We start from the raw sequence: 21,652 nt of genomic DNA, 5'->3' as shown, positions 1-21,652 counted from the left end.
CGCACCGTGCTGCCACGTCATTGTCCGTTACCCATTGACATCCGGATAAGAGGCGATAAGATCGCGACCGATCAAGATGCGGCGGCATGCGACGCAGCCGATCCTCGCGATGGACATGCGCATCGTGTACACCGTGTACCGGTACAAGGAGGTGCGTCGCCTCGTCTGTGATAGCGTCAACCACGACGACGGCGTAGGCGTGGCCCAGCGTCAGCGTCGTCTTGCACGGCCTTGCGTCGCGGTACCGGACGCAGGACATCTCGGTCGTCCTCTGGTCCACATGCACCGCGCCACACACTATCGCTCAGTTCTGATTCGACTAGGTTTATCTTTGTCTTCATGACGCCCGAGCTCGGGTTTCGCTACGTGTGGAACGTGGTTGGCAACTTTCTCGCGGTCGTTGCGCTGCAATATGTCCTCCAGGCCAAGCGGCCCATCGACTACGACAGCCGCTTGTACCTGCCCGAGTGCACGGACCCCGACACGATGGGCTTTCCGTCGCTCGACTCGCACATGGCCGTCGTCATTGTCGGCCCAACGTACTTTGTGTCGTCCGTCTCGCCCGTCACGTGCGCGGTACGGACGCTCGTAGTCGAATGGAGATACGATGACGCTAGATCTTTACCGCCTGCGTGGTCCTCATCGGCTGGACGCGCGTCTGGATCGGCATGCGCTTCCCGTCGCAGGTCGTGGCGTCGTGGGCCACCGGTATCGTCGGCGTCATCATCGGCAATCTCTGCCACTACACGCTCGTCGCGTACGAGCTCCCCGCCTACTACAAGTAGGGCGCTTCTTCTACTACTAGGAAAGGAGGGTGACGCGTGGTGCGTAGCCGCGTGTGCCTTTTGCTGCTCGTTGCGAGCGCGGCCTTCTGCCTGGCCACGTGGGTCGAGCGCGCCGAGTGCCGTGTGGTCGGTGTGCCGCGGGCCGAATTCACGCGCGTCCTCTCGCGCATTCTGCATGGCGACGGCTCGAACGGCGCGCCCGAGACCGACCCATCGCCGCCCACCACCTCGACGAAGCGCGACTCGTTCTACTTTCTCATGAAGTCGATGCACGCCCGGCGCACCCCATCCACATACAAGGCCATGCACACGAGCGAGTAGCAACTCGTAGCGTTACGAGCTTAGTTCAAGTACGTGGTCAGAAGCTCCTTCAGTTCGTCGCGGACCGTCTTGGCAAGGCGCGGGAGGAACGCCCCCTTGCCGATCCAGAGGTTGTGGAGGAGCTTGTCGCGAAGGATCTTGAACACCTTGTCGTCCATGCCGGTCACCGGAAGGAGCACGGCGACCGCGGGCCCGAGCGGGAGGGCGGCCAAGTCGGCCGTCGACGTGTGCGCGGCCACGTCTTGCAGCGCCGTAAACTGGACCGCGACTTCGCTCTCGATCAAGAGCTTGAGGTCCCGGGCCGAGAAGGCGAGGAGGCGTGCGTTCATGTACGGGCGGAGCACGGCGAGGCCCTCCTACCACCGCATTCAGCACACGACTTCCGTGACAAAACGACAGCATACCGTCGTCGGGCGGTAGTACGAGCCCTTGCCGATGCTGGCCTTGGTGAAGATCTTGAGACCCGTGTTGACAATCTATATCAATCGACAAGGATAAGGTCGGCGGCGAGGCGCGAGATGGGATCGTACGTGGATGGCGTCGCCGGCCAAGCACGACGCAGCAATGCCGTCTTCGACGTAGCTAATGTTGGCGCCCGAGTCGGCGCGGCACCACAGGTGGTTCTAGCGATACGCTGTTATCCTCTGAGAGCCATCGAGAGACAAATCTACCTTGAGCGACGCATCCGTGATCTGATAGTACGCTTGGATCGTGTCCCACACGTCGTCCGGAATGCGGCGGTACGGGGCCTCCTTGGGGATCTTGTGCTCGACGCGGGGCTTCTTGGCGACCGGTTCGTCCGACGGCTCCTTGATCTCGTAGCGGGCGCAGCTCTTCATGTAGTGGTCGTCTTGGACGCCGCAGATCTTGCACGTGTAGCCTGCGGGGGGCTTGCCAATCTCGATCTCGTCGAGCGGCGCCAAGCCCGTTTGGTTGTCGCCCGGCAGCTCGCGCACCTTGCGCAACACCGCGATGAAGAAGCCGCCCGAGTCTTGGTCGGTCGGCACGAGACGCATGCAGCGGCGCAGCGACGCCAGCGTGTGCTCGTCCGTCGGCGGGAACATGGTGCGCGTAATGCGGTCGGCTTGGAGCTGGAACGGAACGTCGTCGTACTTGTCAAACCACTGGTGCAGCTGCTCTTCGTCGCCGACAAGCACCTTGTTGATGATGTGGCCCTTGGCCGTCGCGCGGGATTTGGAGCGCCACCCGACCTGCCACTTGTTGCGGCCCGGGCGGTACGCGAGGCCCGGGAGCACGCCTGAGGCGTCGACGACCTCAAGCGCGCCGTCCGCGCGGCGCAAGAGCTCGGCGACGATCGCCTCGTCTTCGATCGGGTTGAACGAGCACGTCGAGTAGACCATGGTGCCGCCGACCTTGAGGAGCGCGGCGCCCCGGAGCGCAAGCGCGAGCTGCGTCGGGAAGAGCGTGAGGCCCTGGCCAATGTGCCAGTCCTTCCAGAGGCCCTGGTTCTTGCGCAAGGTGCCGTCGCCGCTGCAGGGCACGTCGCAGAGGACGCGGTCGAAGACGTTCGTGCGCTGAAGAGTCCCGTCGTTGTCGTAGAGACCCGGAAAGTCTTGACCGGGCGTGCACGTCACGACGGCCGACTGCAGCGTGTTGCGCGAGAGGCGGTGCACGAGCATGTACGCGCGCTTCTTGTTCATGTCGTTGGCGACGACCATGCCGGCTTGGTTCTGGAGCAAGTCGATGATCTGCGTCGTCTTGGAGCCGGGCGACGCACACATGTCGAGGATGCGGTGGCCAGGCTGCACGCCGAGGAGGAGCACGGGGAGCATGCTCACGGCCTCTTGGCGGTCAATGTTGCCGTACTCGGTGTGCTTGAGCAGCGTCGCGTGGAAGTCGCGCACCTCCTCAAACTGATGGGCTACAATTCGCATGAGCTTCGTCGATGCAGCGAGATTTCGCACCCGACTTGGAAAAGGCGCTGCGACCGCAGTCGACCTGCCACGCCGTCTTCTCCTGCGGGTACCACGCAATCGGACTAGGGTGCGCATAAGGACGAGGAGGCTCGTAGGGTGTGCAGGCTACCGAGGCGGATGGATGGGCACGTCGTTGTGGCTGTACTTGGTCGCATCAAACTGGAACGTTTCGCCAAAGAGCGTCTTCAAGCTACGAGGTCAGACGTTGGATGCTTCTGCAAGGTCGATCTCCAATGGTACCGCTCCGACTCGAGGCCGTCATAGTTGAGGCGAAAGCACACGGGCAGCGGTGATTCCAAGATGGCCATCATCGCATCGGCCTCGGCCTCGGGCACGACCTGCGCGTGGAGCTACGATGCTGCATGGTTAGGCAAGGCGTAGGCAGCCCATGTGGCGTACGAGGTACTCGCGGAAGACGGCCTTGAACTCGGCGAGCTTGTCGGCCTTGGCCGTCGAGGCGTCGCCCGGCTGCTGCTGCGTGAGCTCCTGCTGCTTGGGCTCCATGCTCAATCGATCGCCAACCAAAATCTGTACCTTGGCCCGAGTGGCGCGTTTTGATTGGCCGCGAGAAAATGGCTGCATGCACGCAACTTTGGACCTCTGCCACCACCAGCTCGAATCTCCCGAGGTACTCAGCACGACACATGCGACAGGAGAGCGACGACTGCGTCAGGCAGCCGCCGTCGTTTCTATTAACTACCATAATCCATGCACTACTACAGCAACCGCAGCGGCACGACAGCCGGCCAGCACCACTACCCCGAGCGCGTTGCGGAAGCAAAGCGTATGCACATCGAGGTAGCAGCCTGTACCGGTCGCCGCCGCCGACGGGCCCGCTGACAGCAATAAATAAGCGTCAGGCTGCGGCGCCCACGGCCACATGCAGCAAGCACGTGTGTGGGCCACCATCAACTTACTGGCGCATGACCTGAGCGACCGCCTACATAAGTCATACGTCACGACTACGAACAACCAATGGTGTGGTCTGTACCTCCTTGGCCCACAAAGCAACGTTCTGCGCGTTGCCTTCCTGCGAGTTGGCGCACTCCACGAGGAGCGTGCCAATGTACGGCTGCTGCATGAGCGGCTTGGACGCAGGGCCGAGGATCGTCGCGAGATCGCTACACAAACAGATCAGTGACCGTCAATCGACGCCAGCGCCGACGTACCCAATCAAGCCGGCGCACGAGTTGGTCACGCTTTCGCTGCGGTTGGCGTCGGTCGCGAGCTGCGCGATAAAGTTACCAATGCCACCAAGCGCGGGCTCGACGAGCTGGCCCTTGTTGTGCGACGCAAGACCTTGCAGGATGCCCGTAAAGGCCTCGAGGATGCTTTCGCGGAGCTGGTTCATGTAGTCAATCACGTCTTCGTCGTCAACGTCGACCGAGACGCACGCGTGCGCGGCCTGCAGCAGCATCTGCACGACCGGCGTAAAGTACCGGTCAAAGTCGCCCTCAATGGCGAGGCCAATGTCGCCAAAGACCGAGAGGACCGGCGGCTTGACCGAGCGGTTGAGGTTCGTGTCGCGGAGGATCGTGAGGAGGAGCTGGATAAACTCGTCGCAAAACACCTTGACGTCCGATCCGAGCGCGCGGCACACGTCGCCGACAACGCCGACCGCGGCCGCGCACACCATGTACTCCGACGTGTTGCTGAGGCCGTGCACAAGCACCGGGTAAAAGGCCGTCATGTACTTCTTGAACTCGGCATCAATCGCGCCCGCGAGCGCGCCCGCGGCCAAGAAGGCTTCTTCGCCGGCCGTCGTGTGACCCGTGCTGAAAATGTCGAGGAGGCACTGCATGATGCGGTCCGCAAACGGGCGAATGTCATCGTTGACGCGCTGGATGATGACGACCAAGACGTCGCACGCGCACGTGTACAGGCCGTAGAATTCGTTCGACGCGACAGGCGACGCCTTGTGCTTGGCGATCGTGCCCTCGAGGTGGTCGAGGATCGACGAGAGGCGGCTGAGAATGTGCGGCGTCATGTTGAGCGAGCCGCACTGGATCATCATGCCAAGCGCCTCAAAGGCCGAGACGCGCAGGTTGTCGTCGTTGGGCTTTTGGCACGTGACCAAGCACTTGTCAAAGACCTGGCCATAAAACTGGTCGAGCTGCTCCGGGCCGTTCTGGAGCTCGCTAAAGGCCTGGAAGATGTAGTGGATCGCGTAGCACATGTGCGCCGCGACCTTGGACTCTTGGTCGAGGCCGTTCATGATGAGCTGCATGAGCGGGCCGACGCAGCGCGTCATGACCGTGCCGTGGATCTCGCAGATGCGGCCGATGGTCCACGCCGTCGTGTCGCGCACAAGCGGGTGCGGGTCCTGCATGCACGTGATGAGGAGCGGCATCGCCTGCTCGACGAGCGGCTGGATCTGCTCGTGCGTAGGGCCGTCGAGGATCGAGCCAAAGGCCATGATCGCGGCTTCCTTGTGGTGCCAGTCGGCCGACTGAATGTTCGACGACACAAACGGCATGACGACCGGGATGATCGCATTGTCGACGACCTGCGACGCCAGCGTGAGCGCAGTCGCACCCGCCATCGACAGGTTCCACGTGTCATCTTCAAACTGGTCTTCTTCCTGCTGGAGGAGCGTGTTCAAAAGGACGGGCGCGAGGCTGCCGAGCACTTGCTTGACGTAGTACTTGCACTGGTTGGGGTACTCGGACCCGTACTCCATCTCGGCAATGTACTCGAGCTCCACGTCGCAGATCGACGACCAAAACTCTAGCGACTGGAGGCCGACTTCGGGGCTGTCGCTCTGGATGGCCTTGAACGTCAGGTCGTAGAGCGTGTTCATGTACGCCTCGAGGTACTCGTAGTAGAGGCTGGCAATCGTGGCAATGCACTCAAAGGCGCGGACGCGCACTTGCAGGTGGCTGCTCTGCGTGGCCTCGCAAATGACCATCATGATGTGGTTGCGCTCTTCGTCGCGCTTGAAGTTCTCGCTAATGTACTCGAGACTGTTGCGGAGCGCCGAGACGGCGGCAAGGCGAATCTTGTCCGGGTTGGTCGTCTTAATACCATCGACAATCGCGCTGAGGACCTGGTTCGTCTCCTCGGCCGCGAGCGTGTCGTCTTCGAGGCCTTCGCACAAGTAGCCAAGCGCTTCGAGCGAGTAGTTCTTGGCGTTGTCCGTGCCCGTCGTCACGTTGGTCATGAGCGCGGGCAAGATCTCGGGCCAGTTCTTGCGCGGAAGATCAATCGAACCAATCTTGGCAACGACAACTGCCGCCGTGTGGGCCGCGCCAAGGTCGGCGTCTGTGAGCGTGCCGAGCGCAGCGGCCTTGATCTGGTTGCGGAGGTCAACGTTGAGCGCATACCAGTTTTGAATCTTGAGCTCCTGGAGCGCTTCGTCCTTGGCGTCGAGCAAGTTCTTGAGGTAGAGACCGGCCTGCTGGCGACCGCCCGAAGGAAAGTCGGCCGCGGCAAGCGCTTGCGCCAGCGTTAGCATGAGGCCACCGGCGTTCGAGGCGAGCGCCTGGTTCAGCACCTCTTCGGCTTGCTTGCGGAGGTTGGCATCTACATATGCATAAGCGCATGTCTTCGTCAATCGTCATCTTCGTACCAGGGCTCGCAGATGCCAGAAGAGCGTTCGGGATGTCCATGCTGCTGGAGGTGAGGAAGTCGACCGCTCGATTCTTTGGCTGTGGTGATGCCAAAATGTCGGGATCCAATTGCTGAAACAGCCTGCTTCTGACACCTTTTGACGCTTTCGGACACCTTTTGATGGCGAAGTGAGCAGGTGCGGAAGAAAGCGCCGTCTAAGTACGACCTCGTGGCAAGTGCGACACGCGTACGGTCCCATAAGCCATACAATATCTGATATACTCCGTAAGGTGCGCCGAGACGGGCGAGGTGGCGCCAAACAGACGTTGGCCGGATCCTTGAGCTTCGTTGACACGTGTGGCCAGCCTTCGCTCGTCGCAACGGCAGCTGCGAGCGCCATTGAAATTCGACGACGTAGTCTCTAGAGAGACTCTATGGCGATGGCAGCACGAACGAGAGGAGGACACGCATCGGCCCATGCACTGCGACAGCCGCAAGGTACTTGCGCGTTTTTCTCACAAAGCGCCGCGGTTTCCGAAATACCAATTTGCAAAATACCGTTCTCCGCAAAATCAACCAATCACGGTCACCACAATTCGAATTTGGACCAATCCGAGACGCGTTTCTAGCAAGATTTCCGTAAATCGTGAAGTGCACGTCTCACCACGTGACGTGGCACGCAGGATGATGCACGTAGTCTTACGCTTGGCACAGACAACGCAGCTTATCCTGCGATGGGACGGCGTACCGGGTAGTAGCTGCTGCACTTGTGTGTTTGATTGCAGTACCTTTATGAAGTGACGACCCTGTCGATCTGTCAACGTTGCTTGGAGCTGGGATGGTCGATCTCGTCCTACTTCTGCATGGCTCGGAATATGAAGTGATGTGTTGTACAGTACTATGTATTAGCTTAGTCGTCCTCTATGATTATTGCATCGGGACTTTAACGAACAAATCATCGTCCGAGTCGGACCCATAGATGAAAAACGACCCGCGGGCCGAGACGGGCGGCTCCTTGGCGTTGCTGCGGAACGGGATCTGGACGATTACCTTCTTGCAGATCGTGAGGCGGTAGCCATGGTAGAACCGATCGGCCGACTCGGTGCGCACGAAGAGCATGAGCACGAGCCCAAGAAGGCTGAGTATCCAGAAGACGCGGAGGTCGTGGGGCCCGACGCCGTCGACCACCATCGGTCCGACAAAGTCGGCGACGGCCAAGTAGATGCTGAACGTAAAGCCGTACATGACCCCCGTGTTGATGACGCCGTACATGTCAGTGGCGAAGCACGTGACGAGGGACCCGCCGGCGCCGCTCAAAAGCCGCGTGAGATAGATCATCGTCGGCACTGTCTCGTTGAACTTGTTGGCAAAGATCGGGAGCGCGATCACCGCCGCGACGAGGAGGGCCGTGAAGACCGCCTTGCGCGCAAAGGCGGGGTTGGCGTAGAAGACGCGCACGATCACGTCCGAGATCATGGGCACGACAAGCCGCCCGAGGAGCCCGGACACGCCGCCGTACGTGATGAGTGACGACGCTTCGTCCTTGGTTCGGTTGTACGTCGACGCCCACGTCGTGTCGGGCGCCGCGAGCGGAAAGTACGGTAAATTCAGCATCGAGATCGCCACAAACGCGACGCAGAGACAGAAAAAGTCGGTCGAAAAGACGCACTGGAGCAGCGAGAGCGCTTTGACTTGCTCGTGGTACTGACGCAGCGTGCCGTCGAGGCCCGCCGTCGACTCGGCGACAATCTCGACGTTGACGAGCGTCATGCCGACCTTGAAGTACTCGTCGTGGACCTCGGCGGGCACCGACTTGTGCGCGGGAATCCCATGCATGTCGTGGCCGTGGGCGGTAAAGTCGGGCGGCGGCGTCCGGAGGACGATCGTGCACGCAAGTAGGAGCGGGAAGAGGACCGGCAAGACGCACCAAAACAAGTACTCGCGGGCGACGTGCTGGAGAAGCCACCCAAAGTAGCGCACCCAGAGGAGCTGGCCCAAGCCAAAGCCGACGTTGCAGAGGCCGCTCATGGTGCCGCGGAGGTCCGGCGCCCACTTTTGCGACGTGGCCATCGATGTCACTTGGATGCACCCAAGCCCCAGGCTCGAGAAGAAGAGCCTAAACGCGGCAATGATGGACTATGAGACAACCTGTGGTGATACAAAGCACTGCATGTACCCGACGTGGGCGAGCACCCAGACGCGAATCAGGATCGCGAGACCGAGCACAGCGTAGCCGCCGAGCACGAGGCCGGAGCCCAAGAGCATGCTCCAGCGGGGGCCGCGGCGTTCGAGCTCGGGACTGAGGAGCGCGACGGGGATGCAGTACGCCACCGCACACTGCGTAAACGTGACAGACGCGTCCGGGAGCGAGCTCGGTCCAAGGACGTAGTCGGCCATGGGTTCGGCGACGATGACCATCGCAAAGAGAATGCCGGCGCACGCCTGTGCGACGCAGCTCGCGAGCGCGAGGTAGATGCGGCGGAAGCGCACGCAGTGACAGACGCAAACGCCGGGCCAGGCCACGAGCCAGCGCTCGGCGCCGATCTCATCGAGCGTCTTTGGGCGAAGGGTGATGCTCCAGTACGACTCGAGCCACGACCCCATGCTTTCCGAAGAATGGCCGCTTGCTTGTACAGTATCGAGGGTCGTCGAACAGTGACTAACGAAGCGCTTTGATGGGTACAGCGACGTAGCCGATCAGATCTGACGTCCCGAACAGACTGCAACGAAGGGCCAAAGGGCAATTTGGCGCTTAAATCCACGCCAGAATGACGTTTGGATTCATTACGTCGCGGCAACCTTTTCACGCTCGTGGAAAAGAAGCCGTGGCTACGGCAGCCGGCTTTGCAATGCGCCTCTGTCGCCGCCTTCGGACACCACCTCCGTACTACGGTTCTACTTGGTACGGTACATTGTGTGGGATCTCGCAGCACGCGACTCAGACGAGGCAATCATATCCCACAAGGCCGTGTCTTTGACATGTCGATTATGGAGTGGCGACGATTTGACACCGTGGTGGCTGCAGGGAATGCTGTCGGAGAGCCATTCCGTACGCCGCAGTCCTTGGACTCAAAGAGCGTGCTGACTGCTGTCCATTCGGCGGCCGCAGTCATGCAATCCATCACTTCGAACCACCATTACGTCAGGCCCGCCCAGCCGCCTGCATACCATATGCCTCCCTTTGGTATAGAACAATACCACTGTCGTTTGAGACGAGAAATTGCCCGACGTTGTTGAAGCGAGTCGATTCTGATATGCAGTTTACACTGCGCTGGCCTGGATGGTGGGAGCGTCTTGCGACTGGACGACGGCGCTTGGAGGCGGCGTGTGTGGACGGTGCAGCCCCGAAAAATGTGGTCATGTTGCAGGCCGCTCTTCATTTAGAAGACACATCACCAGTGTGTTCAGCAGCACGTGCTAGAGGTGGCGCGTGATCAAGAAGAACACCACGCAAGCAACTCAGCCAGGAGCAGGCACGTGCGATCGGCCATTTCAAGGCAGGTGCGCTATACAGCGGCACCTCAGCCGAGAGCGCGTATACCGTACAATTGTAGTCTCATGGGAGGCCCAACTCCCGAGCGTTTACGGGCGGCAGGACGACTGCCCGGACCCCGTCGAGCAACAAATTCAGCGAAACAGAAGATGATCCTGCCAAAACCCTCACGAAGCACGATGAACCGCAAAGAACGAAGGAAGCCGACGACCAATCTAGCGGCGGTGCAGACGCGTAAACTCAGCCCAGACGCTTCTGAACACAACGGTCGGTTGGAACCAGTTGGAAGATGAAGCCTGGCCTCGCACAGAGAGCCATTCTGGACTTCACGCCGTATACGGTACGTATAGCATGGGCAGGCTAGCATGGGCGGGCAGAAGAGCACAGGGCCAGGGCCGTGAGCTACAGGTACGTAGGACCGTCAGAGCCTCCACCCCAAATATATCCGGATCCGGATAAAGATAGCGCGTCGTGGCGATCTTTCAAGGCATGGCGATTGTGAAGAACGCAACTCCACACGTTCGTGTGCTTCACTAGCCCAGCTGCTAGTTTGTTAGCGATCTTCAGCAGCCAAATGCCAAGAGATTGCATGCGACACGATTTAGACAAACGATATATATACCGGTACCGGTACCGTATTCACGTATCCTTAAGAATATATACCGTTTACTTCTTCTTGGGGTTGAAGAGTTTGGGGAGTGGCTGCCAGCACTTGTAGTAGTCCTTCTCGAGCTGCGGGCACGTCAAGGCGTAGTCGGTGACCTTGAGCAGGTACGTCGACTCGAACATGAACGCGAGTCCGCCCGTAAAGTGCACGGGCTTGAGGTCGGCCTTGGACGCGGCAAGGAACGTCTCGGCGTCCGGACCGTGCGCCGTGTGCACGCTGTGGAGCGACGCGCCGCCGGGGACAAAACCACCCTCGGCTTTCGCGTCGTAGTGGCCGTAGACCATGCCCATAAACTCCGACATGTGGTTGCGGTGGTAGTACGGCGGGCGGAACGTCTTCTCTTGCACCATCCAGCGCGGCGGAAAGATGACAAAGTCGGCGACCGCGACACCCGGCTCATCGGTCTGGCACGTCAGCACCGTGTAAATCGACGGGTCTGGGTGGTCATAGTTGACCGAGTTCATTGTGCAAAAGTGATCCAAGTTGTACTTGTACGGGACATAGTTGCCGTGCCACGCGACGACGTTGAAGGGCGAGAACTGCATCCCGGCCAGGAACATCTTGCCCGCAAACTTGGTGACGACTGTATACTCGACGTCGCGGTCTTCGTACCACGCGACCGGGTGCTCAAAATCGCGCGGGTTGGCAAGGCCGTTGGCGCCAATCGGGCCGAGGTCCGGGAGGATGAAATGGCGGTTGTACACCTCGAGGATGTAGCCGCGCGCCGGGCCGTCGAGGTCGACCGTGAAGCGAATGCCGCGCTGGATGACGCAGATCTCGTGCGGTGAGACGAGGAGCTTGCCCATTTCGGTCGTGATCTTGAGCGCGCCTTCTTGCGGCACGATGAGGAGGTCGCCGTCCGAGTTGTAAAAACACTTGTCGCCCATCGACGAGTTGGCGGCGTACATGTGGACGGCCATGCCGGTCTTGAGGCTCGGGTCACCAGCGCCACTCATGGTCTTCCAGCCTTGGATAAAGTCGACCTTCTCATGCGAGGATGGAAGCGCCATTGGCTGCCAGCGCAGCTGCTGCGGCGTCACGTTCTCGGTCGCAAAGTCCGTGACGACGGCGTTCGATGCCGTCGCCGTGTACTCGTTGTGCACGACCGGAGGCAGAATGCGGTAGAGCCACGTGCGCTGGTTCTTGTGGCGCGGCAGCGTGAACGCCGTGCCCGAGAGCTGCTCGCAGTAAAGCCCGTAGTTGCACACTTGCGGGTTGTTCATGTTGGCCGGGAGCGCACCTTCGAGCACTTCCGAGCAAAAGTGGTTGCCAAAGCCCACGTGGTAGGCCAGCAAGGCCCAGTCGTCCGTCGTCGTCGTCGTCTGCTGCTTGGCTGCCATGGTGCTGGTCGTGCGAGTTGAGTTGTGGGATGCGATCTTTTGACAGCGATCCTGCGCCAAAAAGGTGGCATGCTGCAAAGATACGCCTCATCAAAAACAACCAATCAGCGGCGTGATGGATTTCGAACGAGCCAATCATCGACGCGACTGGAAGCTACCGCCAAACCGCGCGCAATTTGTAAGCATTTGTCAACCAAAGTGCACTTGAAGTTGGTAAACATCGGGGCGGCTTGGAGCGGCCTACATGTATGTACATGTAATGTTGAAGGGTTACCAGTTCGTGTATATGGCGTTAGCGGGACCACTTGCTGGCTCATGAAAGCTACAGGTTAGGCAAGTGGCACAAGGTTTGCGCACGAGGACAATGGCGGTTGCCAGTCAAGACGACGATTTTCGTTGTATACATCTCAGGCTCCATCTCGGCGTCTTCTTTCCAAGACGATTGTGGAGGTCTGCCCAAAATATATGTACATCACGATTTCCGACATGGTGAGCGGCAAGCTTCGTGGCCAATGTGGGTGTTTGGCCGCTTGATGGAGGATGACTCATCCTACATCAAGTGAAATTACAACGCGCAGGATAGCATGAAGCTGGCTTGTGACGCCGGTGGTTCAGGAAAATGATTGCCATTTGGCGCTGCATCTCGTTCGTTCCGCACAGCGTAATGCAGAGCTATGCTGTTTCAAAGTGTCATTCTGTGGCAGACTGAGCTACATAGTGGACACAAGAGACAAATTGAAAACCCTATCCCTACCCTAATCTCTAGAAGCTGCGGAATCGTTTGCTGACTTTAATTCGCCTTTGCATTGTAAAAACAACTTGTCGTTTTTACCATCAAGCTAGACTAGCTTTCTACATCTCATTTCCAATTCATCGATCGAAGCACCATGACTCTCTACAGCGCAACGTACCACCAGGACAAGGAGGCCCGTCGCGTCGCGGCTTTGGAAGCCCAACTCCGCATCTCGCACCCGTTCCGCCGGCCTACCAGCACCAAGTCGGTGGCCAAGGCTACGGCCAAGCCAGCTGCACGCACTCCCACTGCCTCTGCGGTGCGCTCTTCGCCTCGCGCTAGCAACACGCCGATCGCGCGAGCTGCATCGGATTTGGCACGCGACCACACGATGGAGATCGAACGTCTGCAAGCCGAGCACCAAGCTGCTTTGGCTGCCATGACGGAGAAGCTGCATGCTGCCCACGACCACGTGCTGGAGCTTGCGCACCGCGTCCTTCGGCGCGACGACACGATCACGGCGCTTCGTGAAAAGCTCGAGCGTCGCGTTGCACGCAAGGAGGCCCAGGTGCAGCACATCAAAATGCACTTGGTCGACGCCAACGCCACCATTGCCAAGAACAAGAACACGATCACGCAGCTCAGTACGTGGGTCAAGAGCCTCGAGACCAAGATTCACGCAGCCATCGTCTCCAACGACACGCTACTAGCGACTCTGCACCAGCCAACTCGAGCTTCTTTGTGGTCGAATGGACTGCCGCACTCGACGGACGACTTGGATTCGCTCGCATCGTCCGAGATGGAGCCGCTTGCAGAGCCATCGCTTTCCCATCCCATCAACCGCGTCCGCCAACTCGTCGACGCCTCTTCCAACTCCAACGGCAACGACATTGCAACGTGCCAGACCCATTGGATGTTCAACTAGTATCTTATATACCACGAAAATCAATCAAATCTCAAGAGGATAATCAACATGGTACGCCTTCAATCTTGCGCACTTATGGAAATCGTCTGTCGACTCCAAATTGGTCGCAACACGCTGCGCCACGAGCCTGCTTCTCAGTTATATGCACGCACATGCTTGTGTTATTCCTGGAATTTTCGTGTACGAATGCTCTCACGCAAGGCCCTTGCTAGACAGTAGAAACATCGACTAGAAAATCAAGGCGGGTTGCCATTAGTTGGTGGCGGCATGTCTAGTCGCGCTTGACAGAGGGCTTGGGATAGTACGTGGTGCGGAAGAAGGTACCAGCGACGATTGCGAGACCCGAGATCGTGGCGCACGTCACACTGAGTACCTGGACTGCGTACGTATGGAAGAGGAAGCTTCCAATGGTTGGCGCCAGGAGGCCGCAGAAGCTGCGCACGGCGTGGCTGATGCCGAGGGCCGTCGCGCGGTCCCGGTCGTCGACGGCTCGCGACATTTGCGACGACAGCAGCGTGTACGCGATCGACGACGCTGCCGTCATCGGCGTCACGACCGCCAGCACGTACACGAGGCCTTCAGGCGTCACGGGAATGTGTCCGTAGGCCAAGAAGGTCGTGGCCATAACCACGGCGGCGCTGTCGACAACCGTCGCGTCGGCCCACCGGCTCGTGCACAGCTGGAGGAGCAGACCGTTGCTCACGATGGACGTCGCGCCGCTGAGCGACATGACAAGCCCAATGTCCTGCCGTCCTAGAGCAATTAATGAGTGAGACGGACCATATAGAATGGCATGTGTTCGCACCGAGCTGGAGCTGGTCGCGCAACACCTCGGAGAACGTGCTGCGGTAGATCGCCACGGCGAGACCGAGGAGAAGCTGCACGACGACGAGGTGGAGCACGGACGGTTCACGAAGGATCAATAGGATCTTCCCCAGGTGCATCGACGTATCGGGCGACGCCGTAGTAGCTTTCGCTGGTGTCGCGGGCCTGCGAGGAAGCAACACGATGGTGAGCGGAATGATGGCAAGCGAGAGCAGCGCTGCAAGACCCGCGGCGTGCTGGTTCGAGTAGGCCTCGGCGACGACGCCGCCGACATACGAGCCGACCACCATGCCACCGCCATAGCTGAGGCTGAGACGACCCATGGCGACAGCGCGCTGGTTTGTGTCACAGAGCACCGTCATCGCCGACTGCGCGGCGTGCATCGCGTGCATGAAGACAGTCGGGAGCTGGCTCAGAAAGAGCATGGGCACCGACGTCGTCGTGGCGAGGAGCGCGTACGAGAGGGCAGCAGCTGCCTGCGAGAGCACAAGCGTCGGCGTAAAGCCAAAGGCATCGCAAATGCGCCCGGCGAGCGGTCCGCCAAAGAGCTGCAAGAACGAGCAAAAGGTCTGGAAGCGAGAGAAGAGAAGCATATCGGCGCTGAGCTCCTTGAGCAGGAACGGCAGCGTCGGCTGCGTGACCCAGAAGGCGAACGCATAGACAAAGATGTTGGCATGCAGCAGCGCCAGCGTCGACGACGTGGACGACATGGCCTTGGATTTGCGGTATCGTCCACATGCCGGATTCGTGGCCCGCTTATCCGGATCCAGAAAACGTGTTCCGTCGAAGTCGGCGGAAACAAGATCGTGGACTGACAACTGCTCGTCAAGGCGACGCAGTGGTCCCCCAACGTCAATGATGATGTCAATATCACTCTGAAGCGAATGTCAACGTCAACGCTGACCAGAGCACCGACCAAATAAAGTCGACGAGCAGCTCCTCTGTGCAGAGACCACCCGTGATGACGTGGCAGTGTCCGCTGTCAGCAATGCCAACCACGCACTCAACGTACTAGTAGCTCTCGAAGCACCATCGGCGGACGCATTTGTAGACCGCTCCAAAGACTCGACCAAGGTCGACTACGAAGAGTTCTTAGTCGTCTGGTTGTCTTCCGCCACCACTCTTCGGCAACTTCACCCGACATTTACAATGTCGGAGCCCTTACTCCATATAAACTAGTAGTTAGTACAGAGGCAGTGGCATCGACACGCCTTTGATTTACACCATGTCTTTATCGTGGTCGACCTCTTGGAGAGGCGTCGGCCGCCGACTCGGGAGCAAGCTCGTCCACTTGAACCTGTCATCGAGGTCAGTGGATCGCAAGGACACATCAATACGCACCGGCATGGTCCAAAGACGGCTTCCCAATTTTTGTGGCTCGAGCCGCGGCAGTACGGCGATCGAATCTGAACGACAGTATTCAGCGACCTTTTGTGTCATAAAGTCCCGCACCTTGCCTCCGGTCGTACGTAGCACGCGCTTGGATCGGTTGATTTGGTACTCGATCGACGTCTACGACAAGAAAGCTTGTGTCATATTGGCACGTGCGACACGACGACGTACTTGGGCGGTGAGAACGAGGTAGAAATGCCAGCCCGCGAGAAATGAAACCAGGAGGCCGGCCGAGGTCGCGATCAAGAAGACGCAGTACATGAGTGCTTTCGGGCCGAGCGTGAGGAGCTCGCTGCTAAAGACGTTGGCAAACTACATGCCATTGAGATTGCGATGAGGGATGTTGTACTGTACCTTTGCAATTTCCTCGCGCGAGACGGCGCCGACAGCGGGCGAAAACGACAGCAGCGCCACGTACCAGCAGCCGACGGCCAGCCAAAAGAGAAAGCTGCAAAAGTACTACTCGCATCCAAACGTCACGTGCAGTAGTCACTGCAACGAATCTCGTACGCGGTAGTTGTGAAGCCCCACACAGTTGTTGATCCACGGACAGTGGTGGTCCATGTGATCAATGCACACTTGGCAAATTGAGCAGTGGTGGGCTCGCCTTGGGCGCTGGAACTGACACTGGCGGCAATAGGTTGTGTCCTCTGCACGGCGCGGCGGACGCACGTCAGCGAGGCTTGGCTCGGACGCGTCTTCGTCCGAATCGTTGTTGAACTCGTACTCGTCGGCCTTGTGTAACGACTGACCGCGGTAACTACCGTCCGAGCCGGCCAGCTGGCGCCAACATCGGGTCGCGTGCCCGGTGGTAAGCCATCGGGCACAGCCGCGCAAGATCGCTACAGTGTACTAGCCCCACGATTGGCTGCGAGCTCTGCAGCCAATCGCCGATAGACTAAGTGAGCTCGCGCTTCTCGCGAGCTCTTGTAATTCACTTTTGGATTTGCCTCACAATAGACTCTGCTCTCTAAGCCTTCAACGCGACCGTACTCGTCGGCCGTGGGCCGCGGCCGGATTTTGCCCTGCAGCCGACATGAGCGACGATGCGAGTATGCAGCGTACCGGGTCGGTCCAGACGCAAAGAGCGTAGTTGAAGACGATGTTGAAGACAATGAACGCTGTCGTCGCCTGTAGCAGCCCGTACGCGAAGGCGCTGGGCGCGAGCAACGGCACGATCCAGTGCACGAAGATGACGACGCAGAAGGCAATCAGGCCTAGCCGCGCCGGTTAGCTGACGGTAGGCGCGTCACGTACCCAAGCCAAGGGCGACGAAGAGAAGGCCACAGCGGCGCACGAAAAGCACGCCACCTCGCGTAACGTATGCATGGCGTGGAAGAGGCCATGGAGGACAGCGTCGGTCGCCGTCATGGCCGGCAGCAATCTCACACACAACCGATTGGTCCCTTTTTGGCCAATGAAAATATAGGATATCTCCGGATACGAGATTTCAAACCGGGAGAACGGGCGTGGGGCGCGAAGGATGGACCCGACGGACCCGAGCAAGCTCCGGCTCCGGCCCAAGCCCAAGCTCACCCTCAACATGCCCCAGCTACCCCCTCGACGGGCAACGACGTCGGCAGTACCTGCCCCCGTGGCCGCGCCCGAGACCGCGGTGCCACTGTACCAGACGCCTGTCCGGTCGGTGGCGGCAACCAGCGAGGCGCGGGCGTCCGGCACGACGTCGCACTTTAAGAAGCCGCCGCTCACGAGCCGTGTGAGCGAGTCAGACGCGCGCTACACGTCCGAGCAGCAAACAACAACAGCAACGACGACGACGTATGGGATCACAGACCCGTTGACGCCGGGGAGCCGACTGACACTGGACTCGACCATGGCACCAGGGCGAAGCAGCGCGTCGACGTACTCGAGCTTCCGCGAGTCTCGCACGGCGACGTTTCCACCGGCGGCGGCGCCCCAAGAGCCGCTGAGCCCGAATTCGATGCTGCTCAACACGCTCGACGCCGTGAGCCAAATGTCGGTGAGCTCGAACAAGGCGCCACAGTTCACGTTCGAGTCCCGGTCGTCGTCGTCGTTAGGGCTTGGCTCGAGCTACAGCCAGAGCAGCGTCGCAACGACCAAGACGCGAACGACGACGATGCACATGACGGCAACGTCGGCGGCCTCGAGCGCGCCGTCGCATGTGTTTCGCCTCGGCACGGGCGACCACGGGCACGGCGGCGACATCTTCTACCTCTTGACGCGCATCCGCATCCGCGCCGGCAACATCTCGTGTCTTCGCTGCCATTCGCAAGTCAACGCCAAGACGAACCAGCTCGTGTCGTCCGTGGACGCGGGTGGCGCCGGCTTCGACGCCGACGAGATCTTTGTGCTCGTCAACGTGACATTGCGCAGCGACGAAGGGCGCGTCAAGTACACGGACACGGTCGCCATCTACTGCATCTCGGGGCCGTCGAAAGGCCGGTTCATCTCGATCGATGGCACGACGATCACGACCAAGAAGGGCCCGATCATGTCCAACGCCGAAAAGTGGCGGCTCGGCGAGAAGGACGAATTCTTTGGCAAAGAGACGCTGCCGCTCAGCGACGACGCCGACTCGTTCTTGGCGCCCGGTGTACGCAACGCCCAGCGCACTCTCCAGTCGGGGACCGCATCGTCCTCAAGTCGTACGCGCTGCCGTACGTTCTCTGCGTCGAGCACGAGCACGCCGTGAGTCTTCGCGACGTCAAGGACATGACGGGCTTTGAAGTGTGGGAGATCACGAAAGCCAACATCCCGTACGATCCGCCGTGGAACCGCGACCGGGTTTTCCTCACGGGCGCGTTCATCCTTGACGCCAAGAGCGACGAAGTCGCGCCGCTCACGCCGCTCACGCAGTGGCCGAACGCGCTCCAGGAGCGCGCGCTCATCGACGACATTTTGTACGTGCTCTTGGGCATCGAAGGCAAGTACATTCGGCGTAATGACGCGACGAAAGCCACGACCTCAACTGCGAGCTACCTCAAAAGCTCGGCCTTTGCTCGCGTGCCATCGCCGTACCTCGACCTCTCGACCGAGATTTTCGACAGTTTTAGCTTTGGGATTGACGCCGCCGTGACGGACGCGTCACTGGCCGCGCTCGCGTCCAAGGTGATTGTGCTCGGCACCTACTACCTCCACGTGACGCACTACATCGAGACGCGCCGCCGGTACGAGTATGGCCAAGTGTGCCACGCCTTTTGCGCAGGGCTCAAGGTCCTTTTGCGCGAGTACACGGTCGTCGTCGCACAGCTCGAGCACTTGGCGATGCGCGGCGACTTGTCGCTCTCGAAGCTCTGGTTTTATGTGCAGCCGAGTCTGCGCGCGATGGAGCTCTTGAGCAACGTGGTCAAGTCGAGCGTGGCCCAGCAAGGCGGCGCGCTGCTTAGTGGCATTGCGCACGTTCCGACGTCTGGGGATGCCAAGGCCACGTCCGTGCTCAACTTTTTGCTGGAGAAGGCGAGCGCGCCGTACCTCCAAATGCTCGAGCTCTGGATCTACCACGGCGAGCTCAAGGACCCGTACGACGAGTTTATGGTCGCCTCCGACGAGACGCTCCAGAAAGAAGAAGTCAGCGACGATCCGTGGTCCAAGTACTGGGAGCGCCGGTACACGCTGCGGGCGACGCACGTCCGTCGTACCTCGACCGGGTCGCGCACAAGGTGCTCACGACCGGCAAATATCTCAACGTCTTTCGCACGTGCGGCCGCCACATCAACTGCCCGTTTGCAGCCACGATCCCGCACGCCGAGAGCGCGCGCCGCTTTGACGAGCTCGTCGACAAGGCGCACGCGTATGCAAGCACGCTTCTCGTGGACCTCCTCCTCGAAGAGCATGACCTTATGAACCGTCTCCGGTCGATCAAGCACTACTTCCTCATGGACCAAGGCGACTTTTTCGTGGATTTCATGGACGCGGCCGAGCCCGAGCTCAATTTGCGCGCCGACAAGCTCTTGGCGTCGCGCCTCGAGTCGCTCTTACACTTGTCGCTGCAGACGTCGACGTGTGCGTCCGACCCGTACAAGGATGACCTCATGTGCGTGCTCTCGCCGCACGACCTGATTTCGCAAATGGAAGCCATCCACGAACGGTCGCAAAAGGTCGGTCGCGCGCCGCTCTCGTCGTCGGTTGCCTCGTCGCTCAACGACCCTGGTATCCTCCAATTTATGTTCCAACGTGTATATGAGACATGTCCTCTACAGGCTACAAGGCGATTGACGCGCTCACGCTCGACTACAAGGTCACGTGGCCGCTCTCGCTCGTCATTTCATCGGGCGCGCTCAACAAGTACCAAATGATCTTCCGGCACCTCTTCTTCTGCAAGCACGTCGAGCGGCGGCTCTGCGACGCGTGGCGCAACCACCAGACGACGAAAGAGCTCGGCTTGCGCTCGGCCTTGATCAAGTCGTACTGCCTCCGCCAGCGCATGCTCCATTTCCAGCAAAACTTTGTCTACTACATGATGTTTGAGGTGATTTCGCCGCGCTGGCACGCGCTCGAGACGACGCTCACGAGCGGCATCGGCTCGGTCGACGACGTTCTCAACACGCACCGCGACTTTCTCGACCAGTGCCTCAAGGAGTGCCTCCTCACGGACCCGGAGCTCCTCCGCGTGCTCACCAAGCTCATGACGGTCTGCCTCACGTTTGCCAACAGCATTGACCGCTTCACGCGGCCATACCGCCTCGACGAAGACGCGATCCGCAGCGAGCGCGAGGCCGAGCGCGACCGCCGCGCCGACAAGAAGGCCCGCGACGAGGCCGACATGATGATGTCGACCAAAGGCAAGAACATGCGCAAGAGCTCGGCCGTGCCCCGGCGCAGCTCCAACGTCGACGTGCGTCGCCAGCGCATTCGAGAACTCTCGGACGACGTGCGGCGCGCGCTCACCGAGTCGGACATGGGCGAGAATCCGTTTGTGCGCATGACCAACGACCTCGAGCTGCAGTTCGACACGCTTCTGGCCGAGTTTATGCAGCAGCTTCTGCACCGGTCCCACCTCCAGGTATGTTGGATCTCTGGCTTGTAACTGATGGCAGCGGCCCTAGTACAACTCGCACCTCTCGAACCTCTGCACACGCCTCGACTACAACGGCTTTTACACCAACGTAGCGTGATGCACGCCAGGTATCCTCGTCACGTCGTGAATAAGATGCTACGGATCTATGGCCATTCTGTTTGTGTCGCCGTACACCCTGGACAATATCGCAGAGAAATGAGAGTCGGGCCAAGCTACGGTCCGCGCGATGACACCGCCGACGATTGGGAAGGCGAGCCCGGACGCGCCAGAGAGGTGCGCGTAGAGGCGCGGGTTGGTGCTAATGTACACGGACACAAAGCCGCTATTGACGTGGTGCAGTACGGTTCCGGCGCTGGCTTCGAGCTGCAATGTCGGTGGCGGCGAGAGCTCGTTGCCCGCGGCCGTCGCGACAGGCTGCGAGATAAGGACGCGTCAAGGAAAGTGATTCTCTGTGGATCAGGTTTACTAGCCACTTGTGCCTCGGTGAGCACCACAACCGATACTGTCGTCGGCTGCGATTCTGTGGCGGTGGACTTATAGGATTTTGATTTACGACATTGGAAAGGCCATGTCGATTGGTTTGGAGCGCAACGTCGTTAATCGGTTCGTGGGTTCCAATCGTGCGGGGTCTGATACCGTATCAGACGCAATATCTCCGAGCAGATGGGTTATCCATGACCCTCATA

The 21,652-nt window shown here is 59.9% G+C and overlaps 8 protein-coding genes across 8 annotated transcripts; 2 read left to right on the top strand and 6 right to left on the bottom strand.

Annotated features, from left to right (window-relative positions):
* Positions 1–55: 55 nt before the first annotated feature.
* Positions 56–1,106, top strand: SPRG_05361 (hypothetical protein; the record flags this gene model as incomplete). Its single annotated transcript, XM_012343957.1, has 5 exons — positions 56–151; positions 198–274; positions 324–576; positions 618–781; positions 833–1,106. Exons 1-5 carry the CDS (start codon positions 77–79, stop codon positions 1,104–1,106), a joined length of 843 nt encoding a protein of 280 aa, XP_012199347.1. The 5' UTR covers positions 56–76.
* Positions 1,044–3,560, bottom strand: SPRG_05360 (hypothetical protein). Its single transcript, XM_012343956.1, has 8 exons — positions 3,443–3,560; positions 3,284–3,393; positions 3,153–3,233; positions 3,032–3,105; positions 1,778–2,988; positions 1,637–1,729; positions 1,511–1,582; positions 1,044–1,462 (listed from the first exon to the last, which is right to left on the bottom strand). The coding sequence occupies exons 1-8, from the start codon at positions 3,545–3,547 to the stop codon at positions 1,127–1,129; spliced, it is 2,082 nt and encodes a 693-aa protein (XP_012199346.1). The 5' UTR covers positions 3,548–3,560; the 3' UTR covers positions 1,044–1,126.
* A 126-nt stretch (positions 3,561–3,686) lies between these two features.
* SPRG_05359 (hypothetical protein) lies at positions 3,687–6,742 on the bottom strand. Its single transcript, XM_012343955.1, has 4 exons — positions 6,612–6,742; positions 4,213–6,565; positions 4,035–4,164; positions 3,687–3,983 (listed from the first exon to the last, which is right to left on the bottom strand). The coding sequence occupies exons 1-4, from the start codon at positions 6,649–6,651 to the stop codon at positions 3,957–3,959; spliced, it is 2,550 nt and encodes an 849-aa protein (XP_012199345.1). The 5' UTR covers positions 6,652–6,742; the 3' UTR covers positions 3,687–3,956.
* Positions 6,743–7,477: 735 nt separating this feature from the next.
* SPRG_05358 (hypothetical protein) lies at positions 7,478–9,203 on the bottom strand. Its single transcript, XM_012343954.1, has 2 exons — positions 8,760–9,203; positions 7,478–8,708 (listed from the first exon to the last, which is right to left on the bottom strand). Exons 1-2 carry the CDS (start codon positions 9,194–9,196, stop codon positions 7,520–7,522), a joined length of 1,626 nt encoding a protein of 541 aa, XP_012199344.1. The 5' UTR covers positions 9,197–9,203; the 3' UTR covers positions 7,478–7,519.
* A 1,518-nt stretch (positions 9,204–10,721) lies between these two features.
* On the bottom strand, positions 10,722–12,124 carry SPRG_05357 (homogentisate 1,2-dioxygenase). The gene has a single exon (XM_012343953.1). The coding sequence runs from the start codon at positions 12,090–12,092 to the stop codon at positions 10,752–10,754; it is 1,341 nt and encodes a 446-aa protein (XP_012199343.1). The 5' UTR covers positions 12,093–12,124; the 3' UTR covers positions 10,722–10,751.
* Positions 12,125–13,992: 1,868 nt separating this feature from the next.
* SPRG_05356 (hypothetical protein) lies at positions 13,993–15,285 on the bottom strand (the record flags this gene model as incomplete). Its single annotated transcript, XM_012343952.1, has 2 exons — positions 13,993–14,503; positions 14,556–15,285. The coding sequence occupies 2 exons, from the start codon at positions 15,283–15,285 to the stop codon at positions 14,022–14,024; spliced, it is 1,212 nt and encodes a 403-aa protein (XP_012199342.1). The 3' UTR covers positions 13,993–14,021.
* A 508-nt stretch (positions 15,286–15,793) lies between these two features.
* On the bottom strand, positions 15,794–17,374 carry SPRG_05355 (hypothetical protein; the record flags this gene model as incomplete). The annotated part of the gene is made up of 8 exons (XM_012343951.1): positions 17,221–17,374; positions 17,033–17,184; positions 16,478–16,747; positions 16,322–16,426; positions 16,139–16,279; positions 16,028–16,087; positions 15,917–15,981; positions 15,794–15,872 (listed from the first exon to the last, which is right to left on the bottom strand). Exons 1-8 carry the CDS (start codon positions 17,336–17,338, stop codon positions 15,794–15,796), a joined length of 990 nt encoding a protein of 329 aa, XP_012199341.1. The 5' UTR covers positions 17,339–17,374.
* Positions 17,375–17,450: 76 nt separating this feature from the next.
* SPRG_05354 (hypothetical protein) lies at positions 17,451–21,063 on the top strand (the record flags this gene model as incomplete). The annotated part of the gene is made up of 5 exons (XM_012343950.1): positions 17,451–18,542; positions 18,593–19,576; positions 19,609–20,098; positions 20,149–20,951; positions 20,995–21,063. The coding sequence occupies 5 exons, from the start codon at positions 17,451–17,453 to the stop codon at positions 21,061–21,063; spliced, it is 3,438 nt and encodes a 1,145-aa protein (XP_012199340.1).
* Between the last annotated feature and the right edge of the window lie 589 nt (positions 21,064–21,652).

This window comes from Saprolegnia parasitica, assembly GCF_000151545.1.
Source record: "Saprolegnia parasitica CBS 223.65 unplaced genomic scaffold supercont2.15, whole genome shotgun sequence".
In the NCBI taxonomy this organism is placed as follows: Eukaryota; Oomycota; class Saprolegniomycetes; order Saprolegniales; family Saprolegniaceae; genus Saprolegnia; species Saprolegnia parasitica.
Note: the sequence above shows the minus strand (reverse complement) of the source record. Positions and strands in the feature narration are given on the sequence as shown.

Excerpts from the sequence above, each read along its gene's own strand:
- SPRG_05360 (XM_012343956.1), bottom strand. The coding sequence starts at position 3,547 with ATGGAGCCCAAGCAGCAGGAGCTCACGCAGCAGCAGCCGGGCGACGCC. Across the intron at positions 2,989-3,031 it reads CAGCGCCTTTTCCAAGTCGG|CCCATCAGTTTGAGGAGGTG; the intron begins GTGCGAAATCTC and ends TGCGAATTGTAG. Across the intron at positions 1,583-1,636 it reads TGGCCGGCGACGCCATCCAC|ATTGTCAACACGGGTCTCAA; the intron begins GTACGATCCCAT and ends CGATTGATATAG.
- SPRG_05359 (XM_012343955.1), bottom strand. The coding sequence starts at position 6,651 with ATGGACATCCCGAACGCTCTTCTGGCATCTGCGAGCCCTG. Across the intron at positions 6,566-6,611 it reads TCTGGCATCTGCGAGCCCTG|ATGCCAACCTCCGCAAGCAA; the intron begins GTACGAAGATGA and ends ATGCATATGTAG. Across the intron at positions 4,165-4,212 it reads TCGTGCGCCGGCTTGATTGG|CGATCTCGCGACGATCCTCG; the intron begins GTACGTCGGCGC and ends CTGTTTGTGTAG.
- SPRG_05358 (XM_012343954.1), bottom strand. The coding sequence starts at position 9,196 with ATGGGGTCGTGGCTCGAGTCGTACTGGAGCATCACCCTTCGCCCAAAG. Across the intron at positions 8,709-8,759 it reads GCCCACGTCGGGTACATGCA|GCTCTTCTTCTCGAGCCTGG; the intron begins GTGCTTTGTATC and ends TGCCGCGTTTAG.
- SPRG_05357 (XM_012343953.1), bottom strand. The coding sequence starts at position 12,092 with ATGGCAGCCAAGCAGCAGACGACGACGACGACGGACGACTGGGCCTTG.